Source organism: Diplotaxodon limnothrissa, linkage group LG14 (assembly GCF_057381915.1).
Source record: "Diplotaxodon limnothrissa isolate DT_005_m linkage group LG14, D_limnothrissa_male_GT1.1, whole genome shotgun sequence".
NCBI classification, from domain to species: Eukaryota; Metazoa; Chordata; class Actinopteri; order Cichliformes; family Cichlidae; genus Diplotaxodon; species Diplotaxodon limnothrissa.
Genome location: NC_140609.1, coordinates 36496170 through 36519427, shown reverse-complemented (window position 1 = coordinate 36519427; position 23258 = coordinate 36496170). Strand labels below are relative to the sequence as shown.

At 39.8% G+C, this 23258-nt stretch overlaps 1 protein-coding gene across 1 annotated transcript; it reads right to left on the bottom strand.

Moving 5' to 3' along the window:
- Nucleotides 1-4355: 4355 nt before the first annotated feature.
- On the bottom strand, nt 4356-19274 carry eml2 (EMAP like 2). The gene is made up of 19 exons (XM_085371122.1): nt 19187-19274; nt 13680-13708; nt 12243-12372; nt 11595-11744; nt 10593-10662; nt 10301-10411; nt 9670-9765; nt 9371-9505; nt 9141-9240; nt 8258-8412; nt 7937-8062; nt 7710-7841; nt 7542-7609; nt 7297-7385; nt 7086-7183; nt 6740-6827; nt 6483-6578; nt 6171-6301; nt 4356-4743 (listed from the first exon to the last, which is right to left on the bottom strand). Exons 1-19 carry the CDS (start codon nt 19201-19203, stop codon nt 4618-4620), a joined length of 1947 nt encoding a protein of 648 aa, XP_085227248.1. The 5' UTR covers nt 19204-19274; the 3' UTR covers nt 4356-4617.
- Nucleotides 19275-23258: the final 3984 nt, after the last annotated feature.

Here is a 23258-nt window from a genome sequence, read left to right as displayed (position 1 = left end):
GATCATTTGGCCTCATGATTTCATTATATTTGTTGTCATATCACAGTTGAGTTATGAAAACAAATATAAACTACAAATATAAATAGAAACATAAGTGTTATTGTATTTAATCGGGTAGAGCTGGGTATATGTTGCATATATCTTGTGAATGCCCTCAGTAATGCATAAGGTCAGCTGTTATGTTCATGTAGGACACATCAGATATACTTATACTATATCGTATACTGTAAGTATACGTCACGATTCTGTAGTCCAGCAGCAATAACTTAAATTAACAATTTCAAGGATGAATTTATCAGACTCTCACATTATTCTGGATGTTTTCAAACACTTATTTATGCACTCGTGTCCTCAGGGGTCACAATAACATTTCAGCCAGAAAGAGTCATGTTTGATTCTAAAATACTAGGATACTGAGGAGTTCATGGTCCGCTGCTACAGTCTAATGCAACCGGCTAAGGTCCTGTGGCTGCATAACAAACTCAAATCATCACCCCTCCACCACCGTGCTGTCAGCTGGTATGAGATGTTTGTGCTGATATCTACTACCAGCATACTGATATGACCTGACAAACAGAGCTGATATGTTCTATTTTTTGTCTCACTGCGTATTTTGGCCAAACATTTCTACCTTGTCCAAAGGACATTGTTCCAGAAATCTTGTGGTTTCTTCAGATGCACCTTTGCAGTCTTAGTCATGCTCTCATGCTTTCTTCAGAGAGAAGAGGCTTCCTCCTCACAAGCAAGTCAAATGACTTGCTCAGAGCATTTTCTAATTATTCTACTATCATAAAAAAATAATGCTCACTTTCAGCCGTTGCCTGAACACCAAAGGGATTTGTCTCTCCAAAACAGCAGCCTTTCACTTGCTTAGTGAATGTGTAAATCACTACAATCATGACCTTTAGCATGGTAACTAAGGCCTGGAGAGCCTCCAATGGAGCTCTTGGGCTTTTGCAATATTCTCTGAGAATTGCACGGTCTGACCTTGGGGTGAAATTGTTGGGATCATGGCATTGTGTTAACACACAGAGGTAGTGACACTTGCTGATCATCAGTGAATCTTGTGCATTTCATTAGTAGTACCTGGCTGCTACTTTCCCTCTATGGGCATATTTTTATTTATTTTTTTCAGTACAGAGTATAGACTTCTGCAAAAACGTTGTATATCAAAGGACTGTATACAAACTACTGTAATTTCTGTTGATTTTATCTAACTGCCCAAATTTAATTCTTTCGCTGGTGCAATTAAACTCACTATCTTAACTCTGAAGTTTTATGACCCTATTTATATATTTATATGTCCCACATATCCAATAAAAGAAGGAATTTAAACAAGACTTGATAAAAATATAAATCTCTCAAGACCGGTTGCATTCTCACCTACTGGGCAACAGTTGGTAGGGAAAAGTGGGGCTCAAGTTAATAACATCTAAGACAAGAGAAAAACTAAAAACAATCAAATGCAAATACACAAAACAAACAAACAAACCCTTAAACACGTAAAAATAGTAAAATGAAAATGCATACCCACAAAGAAATAAAGATTAGGAACCTACCAGCACAGAAAAGAGTACCATGAGTTCTCTATGCTGACTGGATTTTCTAATGAGATTAAACTATTTTTTTTAGAATCCTTGTGAGAGAAGATTGCATTAGGCCACATGGAAATGGAAATGGAGGAAGGAGTCTGCACTTTTCATAAGAGGACAGTACATTTGTGCCAGCAGCAGTTGGGGCCTGTTTGATAAACCGTGCCCTGTTTCTTCTTACGAAGGGAACATTGGATATAGGTAAACTTGACCGTCATGACAACACCAGTGCAGTGTCACTATGCTTATTGCATTCTGCTGTTCTTTGGATAAACACTGGAATCATCTTCTTTGGGTTTTCATTTCATGCTTTTTAAAGTAAAAAACTGCAGAATTGCTGCTGTACATCATAACAATGTTGGAAGTGTTGTTGCAAATAACCATCACTGATTACCACTGATACCACTGATTGCTGATTTCCTCTCAACTATCCCAGTATTCATGTCAAATATTTTCCATCTGTTATTAATCATATGAAAATGTATGTAAATCTGATATCATGAGCTTGGTGAGTAATGTGTTGCATTTAGTTGCTTGTTTATGTGAACACTAATTGACACAGAGGCACAACCAAGTGACTGGGATAGTGCACATGAACATCTGTGCCACATATGGACTACTAAGTACCCTAGTCCCGATGGAAGACGCCCCCAAAGGTGGTTGAGAACAACAAGGACCTTCATTCCAGACAGACAAGCATCTGTTGGCCAACCAACAACACATAGTGGTGGCTGAAAAGGAACAGAAGACCACAGTTGTGACAGATGTGGCAATCTTAGCAGAGAGCAGCATCAGGAAGAAGGAGCACAAGTAAATGGTTGTTCCAGTCGCTTCCATGGCCACACATGTATAAAATCAAGTACCGTAACTAGGCATGCAGACTGCCTCTGCAACATTTGTAAACAAATGGGTCCCTCTCGGGAGCTCATTTAATTCAGCGTGATACCGTGACAGGATGCCACCTGTGCAACAAGTCCAGTCGTGAACTTTCCTCACTGCTGAATATTCCACTGTTAGCGGTATTTTAACAAAGTGATTGAGAATTCCAGCGACTCAGCTGTAGTAGGCAATGTAAAATCACGGAGGTCTGCAACTTTCTGGAGAGTTAATCGCTATAGACTTCTAAACTTCATGTGGCCTTCAAATTAGCTCAAGTACAGTGGGTAGAGAGCTTCACGGAACGGCTCTGCATCCAAGCCTTACATCACCAAGTGCAATGCAAAGCGTAGGATGCAGTGGTGTAAAGCACACCACCACTGGAGCGGAGACATGTTTGATGTGTCCGCATCAATAGCAGTCTTCACAGAAGTGCTTCTGTAGGAATAAAATGCACTTCTGGAGATTCACAGAAGAGTTGAAGCTGCTATATTAAACCCTGTGGATTCAAGATGGGATGTCACTCAAGTTCATATGCATTCAAAGGCAGATCAGTGAATACTTTTGGGAATATTGTGTTAGTTTTTATTCATTTACATCACTGACATCAATGCATCATGTTCGGCTTTTTGGCTGATGAAATAAAGGGGGGGGGGAAAAAAGCATCATGTGCATTTGGGTAAAAACTTTATTAACAAAACAAGAAGGCAAAGCACAGCCCAAGCTTCCATGGCACAGCAGCCTACATTACCTCGCTGTCAATCACTAAAAGTGCCACGAGTATAATAATTCTAACATCCATCGTTGTTACAGTTAAATATTAAAATAACACAGCCACTCGGATATACTGCATAATATATATTTACTCTAAAGACCTTTTAGACAACATCTACAGGAGGGGAGCCCAAGTCATGCTCATTCTCTTGCGCTGTAGCGCCATCTAGTGCCATCTCAGCACATTTACAGTAGTAGTACAATCAGAAACACAACAGCCCAGCAGTAGAAGGAGAAATCAAAAGGCTCGGGACAAAACAGACACTTTGTACCGTTTACAATCTCCAACAGCAATCTGTACTATACTTACAATCTGCACCTTAAGAGTATGGAAATGCTGAGTGATGTAACAGTGAAGAGAAGAAGGCAGAGGGGTTATTATAAGCATTTTAAAAGGAAGATTTCACCCATTTAATGCAATATTAATTTGCTCAAATGCAGGCCAATATTTATCACTCTTTATGGTTTTAGAGTATCACACCTTCATGTGTTGCTGTACTTAATCTTTGCACAAGTTTGAAATTTTATCTGTGATTTTCCAGGTGTAGGAAAGATCACTGCATGTTCACAGGGATCTACTCCACACTCCTGGGGGAGGAAAAAAAAAAAAAAATCTTGCACTCCTAAAAGGTTCATGTTTTAATTCTGTTATTACAAATCATGGATATTTTACAGCACTAAATAAAATTTGGTTTAAATTTGATATGAAAAAATTTATCTAAGTACCTCAGTTCAACGTGTCACGCCTCCTTTATTTTTGTATTGTGTTAGTTTATACACCCCAAACAAGTTTCAAGAAATGTACACTTTATGGAAACCAACGTCTGAAAAATACCATCATGTTAAACCCTAAAATCTTAATGTATCTTTCACCCTCATTGTGTTGCATGCATTTAAAATGGTTAACAAACTGCAGTATACATGATCTTAACCTTGCTGACAGGCTTGTAATTTAGAACAGATGTACTTCCCTTTAAAGGGTTGAAAGAGTTCAGGCCCAGTTAGTATTAATGGAAAAATTGCAGATTTATTGTGTTGTCAGATGAGGTGGATTTGCAGTAGTTGATTTATTTATTTATTTTTTGTAATGGTAAAAGTTAGTAATTTCCTCCATTACAACAAGTAATTTCTCTACAGTCTATAAGAAACAGCAGTACACTTTAGACTATTCCAGTGATACTCATTTGGTGTCACATCTCTGGGTTTCTCAAGTTACGGTGGTGCATTTTTTCTTTTCTTTACTTTTTTAAATTCCAGTAGGCACAGAGGAGCTGCTGCCCCGTGGTAGCCCGAGGATAAAGATGAGGTGAAGAAGATGTGACGAGGGTCAGACAGGATTCCAGTGGAAGTCAGAGATGCAGGTGTATAATTTTGCCTAGGCAACCACCCACTGCAGGATGCTGGTGTCCTTCCCACCAGTGGAGATCAGGTGACTGTCATCGTGCAGGAAGGCAACGTTGGTCACGTGACTGCTATGGCCACCGTATTCTTGACTTGGAGCCTGGATAACAAAGCAAAGCAGGACAAAAAAAAAAGTTAAGGAGTAATTAATTAAAAGTGAACAACATGCTCTTTTGGGAATTTTAAATGAAAGTTTCACGGTTTTCTTTATTTGAAGGATGTATAAACTATATGCACTGTTAACCTGGTGGATACATTACTGCACTAAATGCTCGGTTTCATCCTACTCTGTGCTTTGTAAGATGTCATGGAGAGCAAATGATAATATAGTCATAATAATCCCCAATCACCTGCAGTTCAAACCTTCCCTTTTGTCAGGGGCAGCCAATCATAAGAGAGTTGACCTAAGGAAGGAGGAGCTAAAACTGATCCTTCCAGACTCAGGATGAACTGAGGTGCTTAACCAAGTACAAGATACAAAAGTTTTATTTTGAACTGTGACTCAAGCAAAGATTCTCTAGTAGAGTCCAAGAGCAATAACAGAGTTTAAGTTCTCCATTGTTAATAGTAACCCTTTTCTTTTTCTTGTTTATGCATGTGTAAATTTGTGTGCATCATAGCCAGTGACATCTTACTCAGATAAAGTTGAACAATCTCATATGGGAAGTTATTTCAGCTGCTGTAGTCTTGCTAGAGCTGCTGCTGCCCCTGCAAGCCACTTTGCAACCCATCTCGACCTCAACTCCATTGATTCAATAGGAGCCTGACTTATTTAATCTACGAATCCATGCTCTCCTCTTGACGGGGGCTCTTATTGCAGCTTTAGATTTATTTGCATGGAAGCTACAGGAACAGCGGTCCAATACCAATAATACCAAATATAAACTACTGGAGAAGAAAATTATCTTCTTTAAACAACGTTAACCTTCTTGGTCACATAAATCACCTCATGAACCTTCTAAGTTTCAATAATCATGAAGGTTATTTGCAATGAAAAACAAATGTATAATGTGGGGGTTTTACATTCGTACCAGCTGTTCATGAAACACAACTGTCTGGTTTAAGCCACTAAACACTCATTTTCATTCCAAATCTGTTTAAAATATGTTGTAACTTTTTACAGCTTGTGATTTTCTGCGCTAATGGCAGCCAGTTTGTCTTAATGGACAATTTAGTTTACAGCCCCAGTTTAGAAGGCTTTAACTGAAAACTTGTAAAAAAGGTGTCTAACAGCCTGCAACGGTTTGTGAGCACAATATAAACACCTGGCAGACATTGTGCACATTACAGGCCTGATAATGATAAGGTATTCTGTTATTTCTGCTGAGCTTTCATTGGGTTTCCCCAGTCTTCATTAAAACTTAATCACAATGCAGTTGAGAGACAAACACCATAGCTACGTAGTTCTGGCAGTGTTGAAAGTCAGCGTGTCTGCGAAGTGGAACAAATTTCAACACGAGCATACAAACACGCAGACCCCGGCTCTGATGTGCTTTGTGTTTGTCACTGTGAGTTAACATGACTGACCCTTGGTTGAGAGCAGGGGAAGGAGAACAAGTGCACTTTGCCAAAGTCATCAGCAGAGGCCAGCAGGGATCCATCATGTGACCTGCACGCAGCATTGATGTCTGTGCCATCTGCTCCATCTGGCCAGATTCCTGCAAGACACAAAAAGACAAAAAAAAAAAAGCTGCGGCCACATAAAAACACCGTGCTCTTCTCCATCAAAACAAATTCGCAAGAAGAAACGACTGTGTGAGAGCTACGCTTGCTTCAGGCAAACATTGCAAAATACTAGTGTGATAAAATAGATGAATTTAAAAAGTTTTATCAACCTACCAAACGTGTTGAAGCTCAGAGTGCAGGTGTAGGTGGCCCACTCCAGGTTGCGCACTGTGTCCATGTTGGTCACATGTTTACCACTGGATGCCTCCCCTAAAAGCCGAAGAAACCCCCCCAAAAGATTCCTTGACATATGAACATAACTTTGAGAAGTCAGTGATATGAGTTTCATATTTTACCAGATTCCTATATTGACAGTAAAATCAGAGGGTGGAGCTAAAAGTGCACATGAACAGACATGAAGTATGACTTACAGAAGAGGATCTCATAGTCTCCTGAGTTGGTGACAAGGTACTGGCTGTTTTTCGACCAGTCCACATGGGTAACAAAGCTGGAGTGTCCCTGGGGAAGAGGCAGATCATGCAGAGTGACGATTGAACATTTTTTGTTAAAACTCTCTTTTAATGTTATTGATGTTAATTTTGAGTGAAATTCTCATCCAAAGAACAGCAATATATCAATTCACTTTTCAACCTCCATAAACTACTTAAGCCTTCAGACACTAGCGATCTGATTTTATGAAAAGAGATCACTGTAAGAATGGGAATTCATTTACAAACAGACATTTACAACTGGCGCTCCATGTGAGCATCTACTTACAGTGCATTTCCCCACACGGCTGTACTTTCGGCCGTTTTCAGTTACAGCATAGATGTAAACAAAGTTATCATGGGAAGCGACAGCCAGGAAGTTACCGTCTGCAGACACAAAGTGAAGTTAGCAGAAAATCAATGAACTGAAATATGAAATTTTGTCTGAACTTTAACATTTTATGGATCTGTGTCAGCGAGGTGAGCAGATGATGTTTTACCCGGAGAGTACTTGACATTGGAAATGATCTCATTGCCATCTGTGTGCATAGAAACAAGATCCCGAGTGTCAGTGTCCAGCACCAACCACCTGCAACACACAAGGCAGAGATTTGGGAAAATGCACATGACAAGGATCCAAATAGGAAGGCTTTAATATCTCCAGCATTAAAGGAGATCAGTGTTAGTGAATGTTTTGTCAATGCTCAGTTTCTGAATTTTAACTTGTTTCAGCTGTAAGGCTCACTTTCCAGTCATGGTCCCCACAGCCAGAACAGCCCCGCTGGGATGGAAGCCTGCAGACCTCCCTGGATCCTAAAGCACAGAGAAGACGACATACTTGTTATTTAGTACTTGTGATTGAACGGGAAGCTCAGTCCCTAACGCTGTCTTCATTCACAAAAATCTTCCTCACCTCGATGGTCTTGCTCCACAGGGGCTGGTGGGAGTGGGCATCCCAGAGGTGAACTTGTTTGTCCTGTGAGCAGGTAACAAACTGCTCCATGGTGGGATGGATGTCCAGACCCCACAGCTCATCGGTGTGACCCTGTAGCACATCATATCATTTCTTATTTAAAATGCAGCATGCATAAAGTTAAAATATTTGTTAGTAGTCAGCCTGTGAATGTTATCAGCATGTACCTGCACAATAGGTGTTAATGTATCAGGGAAGGCAGCTCTGATGATTGCATTCTTGGTGGTTCCAACAAAGAGTTCTCCGGGTTTACCTTCAGCCAGAGCACGAACAGGACCGAAGGACTCTCCCACCTGGACACACACATGCAGCACAGAGTCAAAGAAAGCACAATATTCAAAACATTAAGTAATAAAACTTTTTTTTGGAGTTATTTACTTGCAGCACAAGTTTAATCACTAAACTGAGAAAAGTTTAAAATAATATTTAAGTGGGTTCCACAGAAGTTTCACGACCTCCGATTTCCCCTCAGAGGAGAATTCGCTCACCTCCATCGTTGCCTTTTTTCTGTAATCGTGGTCCCACAGCACCACCTTGCGGTCTTTCCCCCCTCCAGACACCATGGTGCCGTCCTTGAGAACACAAACTGAGAAAATGCCGCCTTCGTGCGCCGCTGACACCACCTGGCTGATGCGGGTACCACCTGTCAGACGACACAGGGAATCAGAGAGTGAGCAGCAGATATCCTGCCTCTTTACATTTGTGCTTCACAGTAATGATAAATGAATGATTTCATTTAAAATCCAGACTGCCGTATCTATGTCAGATGCCCCACCCCCCATTATCAGTGGCTTGCTGATCTTATGTCGTGTCTCAGTCTTGAAAAGATCCACCCAGAATTAAAAGGGCACATTTGGTAAAATCTGGGGTCTTTTTCTGACAAACTTCTCTAACTTTCAATTTAAGGATGTTCCTGTTGACTAACAGATTTGCTTATTCCATCGAGGGCCGATGACCTACAACTTTACTGTGTTAATGGGAATGTGAAGCTCAGTTGTGTTGCTGCTAACTTAGTGTCGTTTGCAAGGAAAGGTTTTGTTAGTACCAATCGACCCTTCAGAGTTCTGGAGTTTTGTTAATTTTTTTAACCTATGTTCTAACGTGAGAAGTTCTGTTTTGTATTCAATGTAACCAGTTTTTGTGTTTCCCTTCGTTTTTTTTCTTTTTTGTTAGCTGTTTCCACAAATGCTTGATTTTATGTTCTGTTATTCCTGTTTTATTGAAACAATCATATATGAATATAAACGTGTTCAAACCTTCGTTAATTCAAGCAGCCAGGATTTCTGTGATTGGCGATTGAATCTCTAAATTTTGTCAAAAAAGAAAAGAAAAAAAAAAAAAGCTGGATCAGAACTTTCACTTTGATCGTACCTTTGGCCCAGATGTAGAGGTTCCCACTGGAGTCTCCTGTGATGGCGTCTCCATTCTCAGCGAATGCCACACACAACACATACTTTGGTTTCTCGTGTTTCTACAAAGCCAGACAAATAAGGATTTCAAGGACTACAGAAAAGACTGCTGTCATAGACTGCACCTTAAGAAATAAAACTAAATATACAGCAGGGTTTTAAGAACAAACAACTTGTGTATAGTTGCGATACCTCAAACAGGCCCTGTCTCTTGGTGAGAGTGTTCCCCTCCATGGTCCAGAAGTTGATGTGAGATTTTCCACAGGTAACAATCAGGTTGGTGTCCATGGGATGAAACACAGCGGCCAGCACAGAGTCATTGGAGCACTGCAGGGACAGAAGCCAGGAAGCTATTGTTTCATTCTATTTGCTACGTTCATGAAAACATACCATTAAAATCCTTCATCCATGCATGTTATCAAAAAAATTTAAAACCAGGAGATCAATAATGATACAGCTGTATGAATGAGATCAGACTCAGGTGGCCATACCTTGACTTCAGCCAGCTGCTTCTCCTTCTGCCAGTTCCAGACTGACAAGATGTGATCGTTGGCATCATCCACAGCGCAAAGGAAGGTGCCGCCATTCTGGTGAATGAATGAATAAATAAATAACTGATTAAATCTTAATAAAGCATGAAAACATAGAAAGGGGCCTGAATGACTTGTGTAAAAACTGGGTATTTGGATAAGTGCATAGTTATTGGGATTGTATTATATTTTGCAGGAAGCATTACACTTGCAGTGTTATATATAGATCACGTCATGAGTCTGGCTGACTAAAGCATTGATTATATCTGAGCCAGAACTATGACTCATCAGTTTAACGGGCTTCTTACTGACAAAGACATTAACCATCGCCTGCCAAAACACACTCAAGTAACGTTGTTAAGCCTGTGATTTATGACACCGACTGACGTAGATGATGGATGTAGAAAAACTGAGACACATAAATAGTTGGCTGATTAAATGTGAAGTTTTAGGGGAATATATGTCTTTACACTAAAATAAAACACCTCCAAATGCATCCCCTTTTTCTTTAGAGGTCATTATTCATTGGTGTAATTCCCTGAACTAGAATGATGTTGACACCTCTAGTCTAAAAGGGTGAGACGCTCCTTACCGACTTTGAGAAAGCCACACAGGTGACCGCTCTATCGAACACTCCCGTTCCAAGCACATGGAGCGTGTTGAGGCTCACAGAATCCCAGACGCGAACATGGGGAGCCAGCAGCTGAACAAACACACACAAAAAAAAGAGGAGACATAGTAAAGTTGTTTGATTCATATCAAACCTTCTTCTGGTTTCCACAAAAAACAAAACAAAACTTTATTTGAAGTTTTAAAGCTCTTTCAGTTTCATATTTAGTGATTAGGAGACAACGCTACGGCAGGATTGGAGATGCTCGCAGTACCTTTCCATCTTTAGAGTTTCCAGCCACTTGTCCTGTTGCTATGGTAACCATGTCAGGATGCACACTCAGGCTAAGAAGATATGAGAAAATATTAATTATATTTGTGGCTTTGTGATTATTAATTCTCATTCATTCTGCTTCTTTCACACGATGCCTTTAAAAATGTTTATCGTGACACACGCCGTTTTCTCTGGTCTCTGACTTTTACAGGAAATCTCGAGTATTTTTCAGAAGCACGTTATAGACACTTGACACGTATAAACAACAGCCATATAAACAAACCGATTGACTCACATTTTCCAAGTCAATAAAAACAAATATACAATATTTATTTCAATGTGAATCATATTTTGCATTTCTAAAACACAAAAAAAATGACAACGTGAAGAGGCGGATTCCACGTGACGGCGTGGGAGAGGAGAGCACGATTGTTTCCCTGCAGAGCGGAGTAGCTTTCCCAGCATGCCCCAGGGGGCCTTAATGTTTACATCCCAGTGTCTCCAGGCACAGGATGTCAACTGGTGCTCATTAAGTACAGCACAAATTTCACTGATGGTAAACACAGAAGCTGTCGATGACGTGTTACGCAAAAACAAAAACAACTTCTGAGCAGCTCGTTTCTCTCTTTGTCTCACGTGTGGGGTCGAATAGAGTTTTGCTTTTTTACATTTTCTTTTCATTTTAATTTCTTTTGGGAGGAGATTTGCTCATTTTAGCTTCATTTTTACTGTTTAAAGAGGTTTCCTCTAGTTTTTATTCATTTGAATGATGATTGTTATGTTAGTTCTTCTGTATGAAAAGACATAACATCAAGTGAGTCTGTTTAAACAAAACCATCTATATCACGGTGTGTTAGTTAAACACAGCTTTTGATCAAACGGGATCTGTTTACAAGACTTAGAGTAAATGAGGAAAGGAGAGATGATGCAGGAAAATGCACACAGTCTCTGTAAAGATTAAAACACTTTAATGGCTGCTCTCATCAGCCTGCTGTTTTCTCACCATTTGACGTCATCGTTGTGGCCCAGGTAGTGTCTCTGCTGCTGCTCCTCTGTGTTGTACAGCACCACCACTGAAGCATTGAAGTAGACAATCTCTCCCGTGGGAAGCAGGTACAGGTTGGAGCGGCAGTCACGACCACGGTAGCCATAACTGGACCACGGTTAGATTAAGGAAGATGGCTGATGCTGGACAGGATTACCAGAATATTCAGCAATTTTATTTTATATATTTTGTTGATGCTTCTTACTAAGATAACTTAGAAACACCAAATCTTATTTTTTGTAATTTCTTGGTTTTCAGAGATACAGTTTGTGCTTTCACCCCTATTATTTATCTTACAGACAAATATGTGTCAGAACAGCTGTGAAAACAGAAGATATGATCATTAGTTATTAGTTATATTAGAAAAATGTACTCCCACACCGGAGGTCACGTCCATTACGTTTATATGGTCTAACAGGTTGATTGGTGAGCCACAGACAGTTGCATGTTGTATGAATCACAGCAGAATAAATCTAAATAAACCTAAAAATAAAGTAACGCTAGCCTGAGTCTATTAATCAGATATTTTAAATATCTAAACCATCCGAATCTTTAAGTAAACTGTTCGTGTACTTCTTAATTTCTCTCTGTCTGGATCAAGGATACACCCACTGCAGTTTGAGCTTATGGTCAGGCAGCGCCACCTTCTGGTCAAGGCTGTAAGTCCCCTTCTGCTGGTCTGGGACGTGCATGGTGACGGGACGGCCGCGGAGGAACATCCTCACGTAGCTGTCCTCTGCAGTTAAAGAGGGAGGGAGGAAAAGCAAGATCACCAGTTAAAGAAAGAGAGAAGGACAAAGTAACACTAGTTTTGACCTCTGTACCATCACCCTCTCTAGCTTTGACAGCATTTTTTACTAACTTTATAACCAAAATGATTTTGTGTCAGTAAGAACATAATTGATTGAAATACTTCTTTAAGTTTCACCCCAGTAATGCCAATTTGAAGACAGCGGACGCAGCAGGAAGTCTAGAAACCTCCCAACTCAACACCTGACATCAGAATAATTTTTCCTTCTTTGGTGCTTGGTATAAATTTTCAGACACTTTGTGATTAAATATGCATACGAGGCCATCTCTCTCTAAATTTGTGCTACTTTGCATGCTTCAGAAGAGAAAATTAAACACTGAATAAAGCCAGCTTCATAATTATCATGTCTCTTTGGTGGCACATTAAGACTTCAAAATGGAAATGAGGAAATATTGTTAACAGCCTCTCACAAAAAATCCTTTCAGAATACAGACAGGACTAAAACTGGAAAATTTGTTGTATGTAAGAGTTGCTGAAGTTTTTCAAAAAGACTTTAAATCCATGTAATATAAAGTTTATACCTTTTTTTTTTTTTTTAATTGAATAAAAAGCAATTTGCTGGTATAAAATGTAACAAGGATACAGTAACGCAGCATAAAACTTTCATAGCTGCTTCCTTGCATGTAGACGATTATCTTTTCATATAAAGTCTTGCATGCAATGAGGCATAAGTTTAATTAATTTGACCTAATTTGCATAAATGTCCAACAGAAAAAAAAACAACGACGTAAAATAGCAAAACAGCACACCACCTCACAATTTACCAGTGCTTAAAAAGATGTCACATTTTTGCTTGTTAAATATATATTAATGGGAAAATGTATAAACAGACAAACAGCTTCACATGCTTAAACACTTTCCAGCAATTACAGATCTTTTGTTTTACAACGTATTCAAAATCTCCAGTAGTCTCGTACTCATCTTAATGGGAGATCCTCTGCATTTCCAACATCCTCTAAAATAATTAAAATGGGACATCACTATCTCTAATGAGAAAATGCATTTCTTTGAAATGACAGTCAGAAGAATCCTTCAAGAGTTCTTCGAGGACTCCTGAAGCCTAATTGAGTTTCACACATGAGAGGCTGCTCATCCCCTTTACAGCAAATTAAAGTGTGACAGTAATTGGAGGCTGAGACATAACAGCTAACGCAATTATCACACACACACACGCACACACACACACACACACACACACGCAAAGCAATGGTGGGATTAAAATTTTATTTTACCTGCATTGAAAGTGCATTCTTTGGATTTGCTGGAACACAAAAAGAAAAATGGTGTTCAATTAATATTATTTTGCACATTACACGATAAACAGCATGAAGGTTACAATCATTTTCCGAAAGTGCTGAGAGGTGGGTATATTATGTCTTTATAAATTATTTACTCATGCTACATCTCTTACCCACAGTTAATTGAAAATAGAGGGCAGACACACACAGAGTGTACCACACATGTCCAAAGATGTGCACAACTTTTCGCCTTCAGAGGATCAGATGATGTAGTCTGAAGACAGGATTTAGACCCATTTATTTAGAAATCCTGTTTGAATATTACATTCACACTAAATACTATAAGACCTAAAATGTGCAAAGTGAAAAGCATATTTTTAACAAAACGAGTCATACCTGACACGCAACATTTCCAGTATGACCTTTGAGAAAAGTGATTATTTACACTCCTTAGATTATTTTAGAAACTGCACCACTGATGGCAAGGACTATAAGCAGAGGCCTGAGGAGCTTTCAATCAGCCCAGACATGTCAACAACCAGCTGACAGTTGAGGCAGGAACTGGAAAGATCAGATCTGGTGCATACGATTATAGCTACGATGCAGTATGGCACACTTTAATGTAAATAACGTCTTCACCTGAGAAAAGAAATAGTGGTGCTGTAGAGATTTCTGCGGGTAGGTCATTCATAGGATGGATGGCTTTGACCAGTAGTCTGGTCAAACTCATGCCGTGTCAAAAAACATATCAAAGAATATCTAACAGATTAATTTTCTTTGAACATTCATAGAAAAAACATAAAACAAAACAGGAATTGGGGTATAAATCGTGCGGCTTTGTTGTGGTTCACAGTTATCAAACACAGCGACTGGTCTTAAAGGTTTGATTAGGATTTAAAGGTTCATTTCTTATATTCCTAGAATATGAATATAAACTATCACCTGGGAATAGTAAGTAACAGGCCTGGATACACAGAGGACCAGAAGACCTGATACTGAAAGGCTGGTTTGATAAAAATTTGATGAATTTCTTTTATCCTCAACTTGGCGAAACAAATAAAGCAAACAACAAAGTAGCTTGTATTTGCCCCGGGCCGGGCAAGTTGATACACATTTCTTTAACATTATCTTTGATGCCTAAAACTTTCCAACTTGCTAGTTCTGCTGTGTAAACAGGTTTGTAAAGACGAGTCAGCAGACACAAAGCAAACAGAAGTCCACTTGTATTCGCAGACAGTGTCAGCGCCTATCAGTTAAACACACGGAAGATGTGAAACAGTGTGACAGAGAAGCATCGCAGTGGTCAGAATTAAAAGATGCCACACAGACAAGCTAAATGCATTTACAAGTAAAAATGACAACCGGCGAGTCAGCCACTCTGCCAGGATCCGTGATTAGACCTGCCAATCAAAACCTGCCACATCAGCGAGAGCTGCAGATGTCCCTGAATCTGCTGCTGAATCTGCTGTCACCCAATCAGAACTGCCTGCCAAGCATTTCAGCGCATGCTGAGAACTCAACCTAACCTGTCTGGATGCTATCAACCAATCGGGATGTTGAAGCGCTGCCTCGGCTGACAGCTGGATGTCACCATGGCAACAGCAATAAAGGTAAGGCTTGATACGATAACAGGGAAATGGATGTTTGGTCCTCGCAAAGCAACAAGCGAATCAAGAAAGACGTGCTTGACTTTTCTGAGTATTTCTATGGAAACACAGGCAAACAAATAACAGCAGCGAACACACTTCTTCTCATGTAGATTTATTGTACAACCACAGAGCAAGTCATATAATACAGAAGAGTACTATGAGGAAAACTGCAGTGACACAGAACATTTGTCTCAGGTTCACAGATAAACAAAGATAAACCACTCAAACTAGAATCAACATCTTACTATAGCAAAGTTAGTTTAGATTTAGGTTTAAATCCAATATCTGTTCAGGCTCATAAGGGAAGAATGTAATAAGCAGGCACTGAAGATCATCACCAACCACACATGGCTGGTCTGAAACCCTGAGTACTCACTAATAATTTCAATACAATATCCATTTATTTGCTGTACTTATTAAGTTATCCAGCCTTGATCTGTTATGCATGGATCTGTAGGAGGAGTATGACTAAGAAAAACAAACAAACAAAAACCTGGAATGTGTCTTTTTCAACCTTTTTCATTTTTCCAGTAGTTCCACATTAGGTGAATGATTTTGGACACAAGCTATCTTTTGGTTCCTGGTGATATGCGTTTTGTGAGGAGACATTTTGCCACATATTCTAATCACTACCTCTTTGAACATTTATGTCAAATATGAGGAAACTCCCTGAAGGCTTTCAAAAGAATTGTTAACACCACAGAGGGAAAACCTGAAAGCATGAAACCTCCATACCTGGTGGGTCGGTTAAAAAAAAAAAACAAAAAAAAACAGACTAGTTGACAAAAAGAAGCTTTACCAAGGCTGCATTATGAAAGTAACACATAAAGAAACTGAGTGAGTGGGAAAGACTGCGGCATACAAACATGAAAAGACCCCAGGCTGTGCCGTGTGTATCCTGATATTTGTTTAATGGGGAGTTTACTAAATAAAATCTTGACAGTATTGAGACATATCAATAGCTCTCTAAGCTTACGGGTCAACTGAAACAATGATTTGAGATTTCTTTTATAGGTTCGTTACAATGTGAACAAGGGACCTATGCAAAAAGAAAACAGGAAAATGAGATGAGAGCCTGCGTGTGTGTTTGAAGAAGATTAAAGGACAGCAGAGCAAACAGACGAGTCATCCGAGGGCCTGTGTGGCGTCTGTTGTGTCTCTGGGCAGTTAGAGGCGACCAGGAGGGGTTTCGGCTCTTTAAAGCAACCACATAAAGCCCTGTTTGTTCCTTGAACTGCGAGCATGTGTTTCTGTTTGTGTGCATGTGTAAGTGTGGTCTGCCAGGAAGATGAGGCGTGGCATGGCTCTGGCCAATAACAGAACACAATTGATCCAGAACCTGTAATTATGGCGGTCCATGCTGCGCAACTGGCAGCCGGACAGGGCTCATAACTCTGCCTCTACAACCCAACGGCAGCGGCCGTCACTAGTCACCGGGTTTCCAGGCAGAGGGAACGCACAAACAGACCTCTCATTAACATGCAGCACCGAGGGTGTAGTTGGCCTTTTCTGTGGGCTCTCTGAAAACACAAAGGGTTCTTGTAAGAACCAGAGGGCACTAATGAGCACCGGTGCATCTGCAGAAAGATTAAAAGGACCGACATTTTTGTGCTGGGCCACTTGTCACTTTGAATATATTGAACTTTAACCACTTTTTGCAAGCAACAAAATCAGGATATTTTAAGTTTTTAAGTCTAAGTTTAGGATATTTTATCCTAAACTTAGTGGTTTGAAATAATAAACGGATATTTTTACTCCTGCAGATCAAACTTGCAAAGAGCATTTGTTTGGTTATCATTTTTTGCTGTTTACAAGAGACACCTTCTCTCTTTCTTATAGGAACTCTTAAGTACTAGTTCCATCCATCTGGGAGATTAGAGTGATGCACACAGGGAGGCAGAAGATGTTGTGGTCCGAGTAATGGGACTCATCCCCCTGAACTGTGGTGGGAGTGGTGGGAGCGGTCAAGAGTGCATGCATCCATTTCCTGCTCAATTAGGACTTAAGTACTGCAGCAGCTATAACAATAGACATGAACATAGTTGACTTTCTTCATATTTTCACTTGTGCGCAAAATACATTAGTGTATTTTGTTTTAGTCATAAACTAATCAACTCTGACACTTATGAGGCATCAGACAGTGTCCAGATAGCAAAAGGGGAGGAAGAAAAATAAGAAAAATCTGCATTTTTAATCCAATGTTATGCTTTATTCTGATTCTAACAATCATTAGAGTTTCATCTAACCAACTTCAGATTTCCTGTAAAATTATAAACCTCAAAAAGCAAGAAGGAAGGCACAGTTTTTCCATGTAATGCATTCTAGATCCAAGTGATACAAACACAAAAAGGAGATGACAGACTGAACGTGATATGAATCTTTTCCTTTTCCGTAGTGTATGCAAACCCTGTACAATACTCGTGCTACCCTAACTTTGAAATGACTTATTATATGAAAATAAAGACAGACACATTGATGTTAAACTGGTTCAATGTGGTGCAAAATAGTCCTCTCCAATCAGACGCATGCTCAGTATGTTTGCTGCATGTAGAGCAGGATGTTCAATCAATGTTATCAATGTTTTTGGCAAGCTGTGCAGAATTGATAATGGTAACATCAGTCCCACAGCTTCCCATCTCTGGTCATAATGCTACAGAGGATTACAAAACAAAAGTCTTAGTAGCATTTTGAATTGATGCTCAATTAGCTACTTTTAACTTGTTTCGGAAATCAATGAATTAATTTGGAAAACTTGAAAATTAATTAGTATATAAAAGTGCACCAAGCTCAGTAGCAAATTAAAGTAGAGCAGATGATGACGGGTACTTTGTAAAACCTGAACATGTGTAATATTCTTGTTGAAGTTCAGGGTGTCCAGTAAAGCAGGAGCTCTGTCTGATCTGCTGTCAGAGTCAGTCAGGTTTAACAGAATAATGAGTTAGCCGACAGATCTGCTGAGTACAGAGCGACTGGTCCGATGTCACATCACATTCACTGAGTCCCATCTGTCTGTGTGCGTTTCATAACCAGGCAGAAATGTTCATTAGCAGCCAAAACAGCAGCTTACGCCTAAAATGGTTTAGCATTTGCATAATGTAATGAGTTTATAATAAAGAAATACACTTCAGGAAAATAAATATTTTCACAACAGCCAGATAGATGGTTTTTACTTTGAATGCGGTTGTTATGTGAATGTTAGCTAAATAAATAAGCATTTGTAACTCACCTTATTCATATTTGTTTGAACCAAACATTTAAAACTCAAAGTATCACACAGTTTAGCATTTTTTCATAAGACCTGCCCCTTGCCATTAGGCTCATGGTCGATGAACTCATCAAGCTTTGTTGTTTTATTCATGTAACCATGCAGCTGCCCCTCCCCACAGCCCTGCAGGCAGAGAACCCGACTGCATCTAATGGTTTGCGTGACAACGGTTTCAAAAAGCAGCACCACTTCCCCTGAATGTCTTCGAACCTAAGCACTGACTGCTGACTTTGTTTGGAGTGAAAACAACCAAGCATTTCAGAGGGTAAAGCCTGAATGCATTTACCTACCAATAAAAACTGTATTTAATTTTCTTTTCATTTAAACTGCAGCTGAGGGACTAGTTGTAACAAAAACAAGTACCTCTCTTTATAAAAGCTGTGTATTCATTTTCCATAATGGAGATACCAACCAGCCATCCAAGGTTTAAAGCTACACAGTTTCCTTTATGACATGCAAACAACTTAGGTCGTAATTAGCATGTCTTTGCCTTTCAAATGATTCCCAAATATACCATCTCTGCTTAAAGTCTGCTTCTACTCAATTCTAGTCAATCATTGACTACTCATTGTAAAGCAGCAAATTACCTGGGTGATTTCTTCATGTCTGCAAGGTTTCCGTTACACTAAACGTCAACACTGGTGAGCAGTCAGAGCGATTCTTCTCCTGTCCAAAGCCACACCAACACACGGACTTCCTCCTTCACTCTGCAAACTTTTAGCTCAGCCTGAAAGGTCATATTATCCAATCAGAATGCACTTCCTTATTGTCCAGGCACACCCCTTTCTGCACAACTACCACGCCTCCCTTTTACCAAGAACTGTTAGAAACATGATACATCAGCAGAATGAAAGGAGTAAAGGAGACAGTAGAGGAGAGGAGAGAAATCAGGTCATATCATCCAATCAGAATCCACTTCCTTACTGTACAGGCACGCCCCTTTCTGCACAACTACCACACCTCCCTTTTACCAAGAACTGTTAGGTTAGATTAGATTAGATTAGATAGAACTTTATTAATCCCTCGGGTGGGTTCCTCTGGGAAATTCGATTTCCAAAAAAGCACAGCACCGACAGAAGTTACATGTTAAACATGATACTTGAATGAAAGGAGTAAAGGAGACAGCAGAGTAGAGTAGAGTAGAGTAGAGTAGAGCAGAGTAGAGCAGAGTAGAGTAGAGATAAGGATCAGAATCAGGCCGCCAAAGACTATAATCGAGTCCACTGGATGCTTTGGAAAATGTTTATTTAGACATTTCTGGGTTTTTGTTTTTGTTTTGTTTTGTGGGGGTTTTTTTAAACCATGGTTACACAGCAGTAAAATTCCAATTAAGGACAGTCAGTGAAGTAAAGTTTTACTTTACTTTTACAGTTTCTTCCAATTTGAACCAGAGAGTTCTGCTAACAGATTTCTTTAATTTACCACAGCAGCATTTCTTTATCATGTAAAAAAACTGACACGCACTGCTGAAATGCATCTTCTTTTTCTTATATTAAGATATCGCAGCGATTAAATGTGTAAAAAACTTCCTTGAGCCGACAGGAAGCAGAGTTTCATTGGTCTGACCCACCTAAGATTAAAGTAGTTTGTATGTGGCCCATTTTATGCGCTTTCTGCAGTTTTGTCAGTGGTGATCACTGTGGTCATTATACATAAAAAAATCAACAAACAAACACCGGTGCCTTGAAATTCCCCCCAAAATTGTGCTCTCTCTTTTAAATTGCCTTTTCAAAAATGTAACTATGCCCTTGTCAAAAAAAATAATCCTATTAAAGAGCAACATTTTTATTGTTTCCCAGTTTTAGATGGTATCAACACCTCTGAGAGGATGATTTAAAACAACACGAGTAAAACCAAAGACTGAACTGATGTATGATGAAAAATCCATCCATTTATCCATCCATCTTCTTCCGCCTATCAGGAGCCGGGTCGCGGGGGCAGCAGCCTAAGCAGAGAAACTCCATGGCCTCCTCCAGCCTGTCCGGAGGAACGCCAACGACACTGAACCTACTGTTATACCTAAAATACTATGATCTTCTCTAGATACTATATTAGGACTTAAATTTACACTGACACTGCTTTCTTTATAATAACAATTTTTTTGCATTTTCCGGGATGACAATGGAGGAGAGTATCTCCACATACATTGTAAAGGGTCAGGTTGCTTATTATTTTACTCGTTCTTCACCGTTTTTCCAGCATCTGACTGGGACAGACTGCCAGACTGGTTCAATTACTGCCACTTGAGTCTGCCTACAGACAGAAGACAGTGCAGCGATAAGACAGCTCATTACGACTAACCCACTGAACTTCATCACAGTCCTTCTGACCCACAGTTTGTTAGAAAAAAAGTTTTCAGACTGGTTGTCATGGCAACGCAGTCGAGCAGCAATCTCCAGGGATGAAAAATGAAGCCTGCTTGGATGTGGTGAAAACTGCAATCCCTAAAATGACCACTTGAGACAGACTCCCATGCTGTAACGCCCAAACCTAATGACTTATAATGACTGTTTTTCCACTGCAAGGCTCAGCCTCACAGCAGAACCATACTTGCCAATCTTAAGACCTCAGAATTATGGAGGCATTCAAAAAGGGGAGTGTAGGTTATACATATACAAAAAAAACTGGCATTCTACAGTATTTATTTATTTAACACTATTTATTTAAAGTTAAATGTCACCGTTATTACTGTCCCCAGCCGGGGCTTTCCAAATTCAGAGGCTGCATCCACGTGAGGACCCCTCCGTGGCTTAAGTGGGCCAGGTCCTCTAAAAGCCAGGTAGGCCGGAAGTGAGTGACTGTGACGGTCTAGCCTTCAGAATTACGTCACGGGCTCTCTCGGTGGAGTGAAACTCTGCCGTCTGCTCCTTGCTATCCAGATATAACCGGACGCTGGCGCAAATTTGGGACCATCTCACACTTCTGTTTTCTGTTTGACGTTTATTCAGCTGTGCGAAAACCCCTGGAGGAACCCCCCCCCCCCGAGGGATTAATAAAGTTGTATTTAATCTAATGTAATAACTTTAATCTCAGCCAAACCGTTTTACTGAGGAACAAATAAAACCTTGAAAAAAGTCAAACAATATCATTTTTAGGTTATCTAAGTGATTTATATATCATGTTTAACCTGAGTAGCGAAAGACCGCGGGGGTTTGAAAACGATGTGCCGGGAGTTTGCTGTTCTCGCCGGCTCAGATATTTGAAGTTCACACTGCTACATTTCCTCCTCAAAATGTGCTAAAAGTTTATTTTGCGATCCAGAAAGAGTAATAAAACTAAGTAGCTGCCGCCATTGTTGGAAACTGGAATTGGCTGTGATATGGTTTTTCAATTTTGTTGTCCAGGTGGAAAAACAGGAGAAATTCGGGAGAATGGTGGCTCCGGGAGATTTTCGGGAGGGGCACTGAAATTCGGGATTCCCCCGGAAAAATCTGAAGGGGTGGCATGTATGAGCAGAACATGTGCAGCATTATTTTGGTAGATTTCCCCTAAAGGACAAATGTAGAGGTAGAACCTTTCTTATAACTCACCCATGTAAGCATTAAGGCTTTAAGTTATGCATTATTAGGGATATTTTTGATAAACCTGTGGGAAGCAGGAAGGCTTTTGGCTCTCTGCTGGATTTCAGCTTCACCACTTTGACTCGCTCTAAAATATTTGTGTGTTGTTGCCTTTTGGAGCACTTTTATTGCATTATCTGACAAACAACAGGGTTTACTCTGTGGTCAGTACTTTAGTGTCCCAAACATTAAGAGTTGTCCATAGATTTTGCATTAAACGTCTATGTTTTCACACCAGCTCTCAGATAAAGGCTGTTACCTTTTGCCACCAGAGGAGCTGCTGGAGGATGTTGTTCGACTCCGACTCTCCGCCCCCATCTCTCTCCTCACCAGGGTGAGACGTTCTGTGGACATACTCTTTCTGAAGAAGGGAAGAGGAGGGAGAACTCTTGATGTTTTGATGAACAAACTGTAACATTACCATTTTTTACATGAAGTTACAATTGGGTTAAAAGAGGATTAAAAACAACAGTTGATTGCTAAGTTAATGCCTATTCAATTAAACTTAAAGTATCAAACAAGAGAAAGTAAAGTGTACTTGATGATGCTATTTTACATAAAAGTAAATTAACTTTAACTGTCAATTAAAGAATACATCAAATTGCAGTTCCATTTTTATTAACGTGAATAGGGGATTAAAAAATAGGACACCCTTGCAAACGAAAAATGAAAAGTCTTGTTATGTTGTGTTCAGCATCTTTGCTTTCCATTCTTAATCCTACCTCTTTATAGACTGTAGCACCTCTTTCTTTGGAGATGAAGGCGAAGAAAGGAGACGTTTCTGTTGAATGTAGCCATTACTCAGAGGTCGGGAGGGAAGAGCCTGCAGGAGCTGTCGCACTGAAAGAAAAGAAAATGCCATGAGCACAAAGTGCGTACAGCTTCCCAGTTCCAGACCCCAGTTAAACTTTTAATTTACCACTTCCAGATCAATGTCATCAAGGGAAACAGAAGATTTCTATATTTGGCATATAAGCAAATGTGATTTGCATGCTCAGCTTGTTCAACTGACAACACAAAGCTTTCATTTTAGCGGTGGCTGGCCATTCTGACTTGTGACAAACGTAAATTAAAAGAAAGTATGATTTTATATCAGCAT

Excerpts from the sequence above, each read along its gene's own strand:
- eml2 (XM_085371122.1), bottom strand. Across the intron at positions 9,766-10,300 it reads GTGTGGCTTTCTCAAAGTCG|AATGGCGGCACCTTCCTTTG; the intron begins GTAAGGAGCGTC and ends TTCATTCACCAG. Across the intron at positions 6,828-7,085 it reads GCCGTGTGGGGAAATGCACT|GGACACTCCAGCTTTGTTAC; the intron begins GTAAGTAGATGC and ends CCTCTTCCCCAG.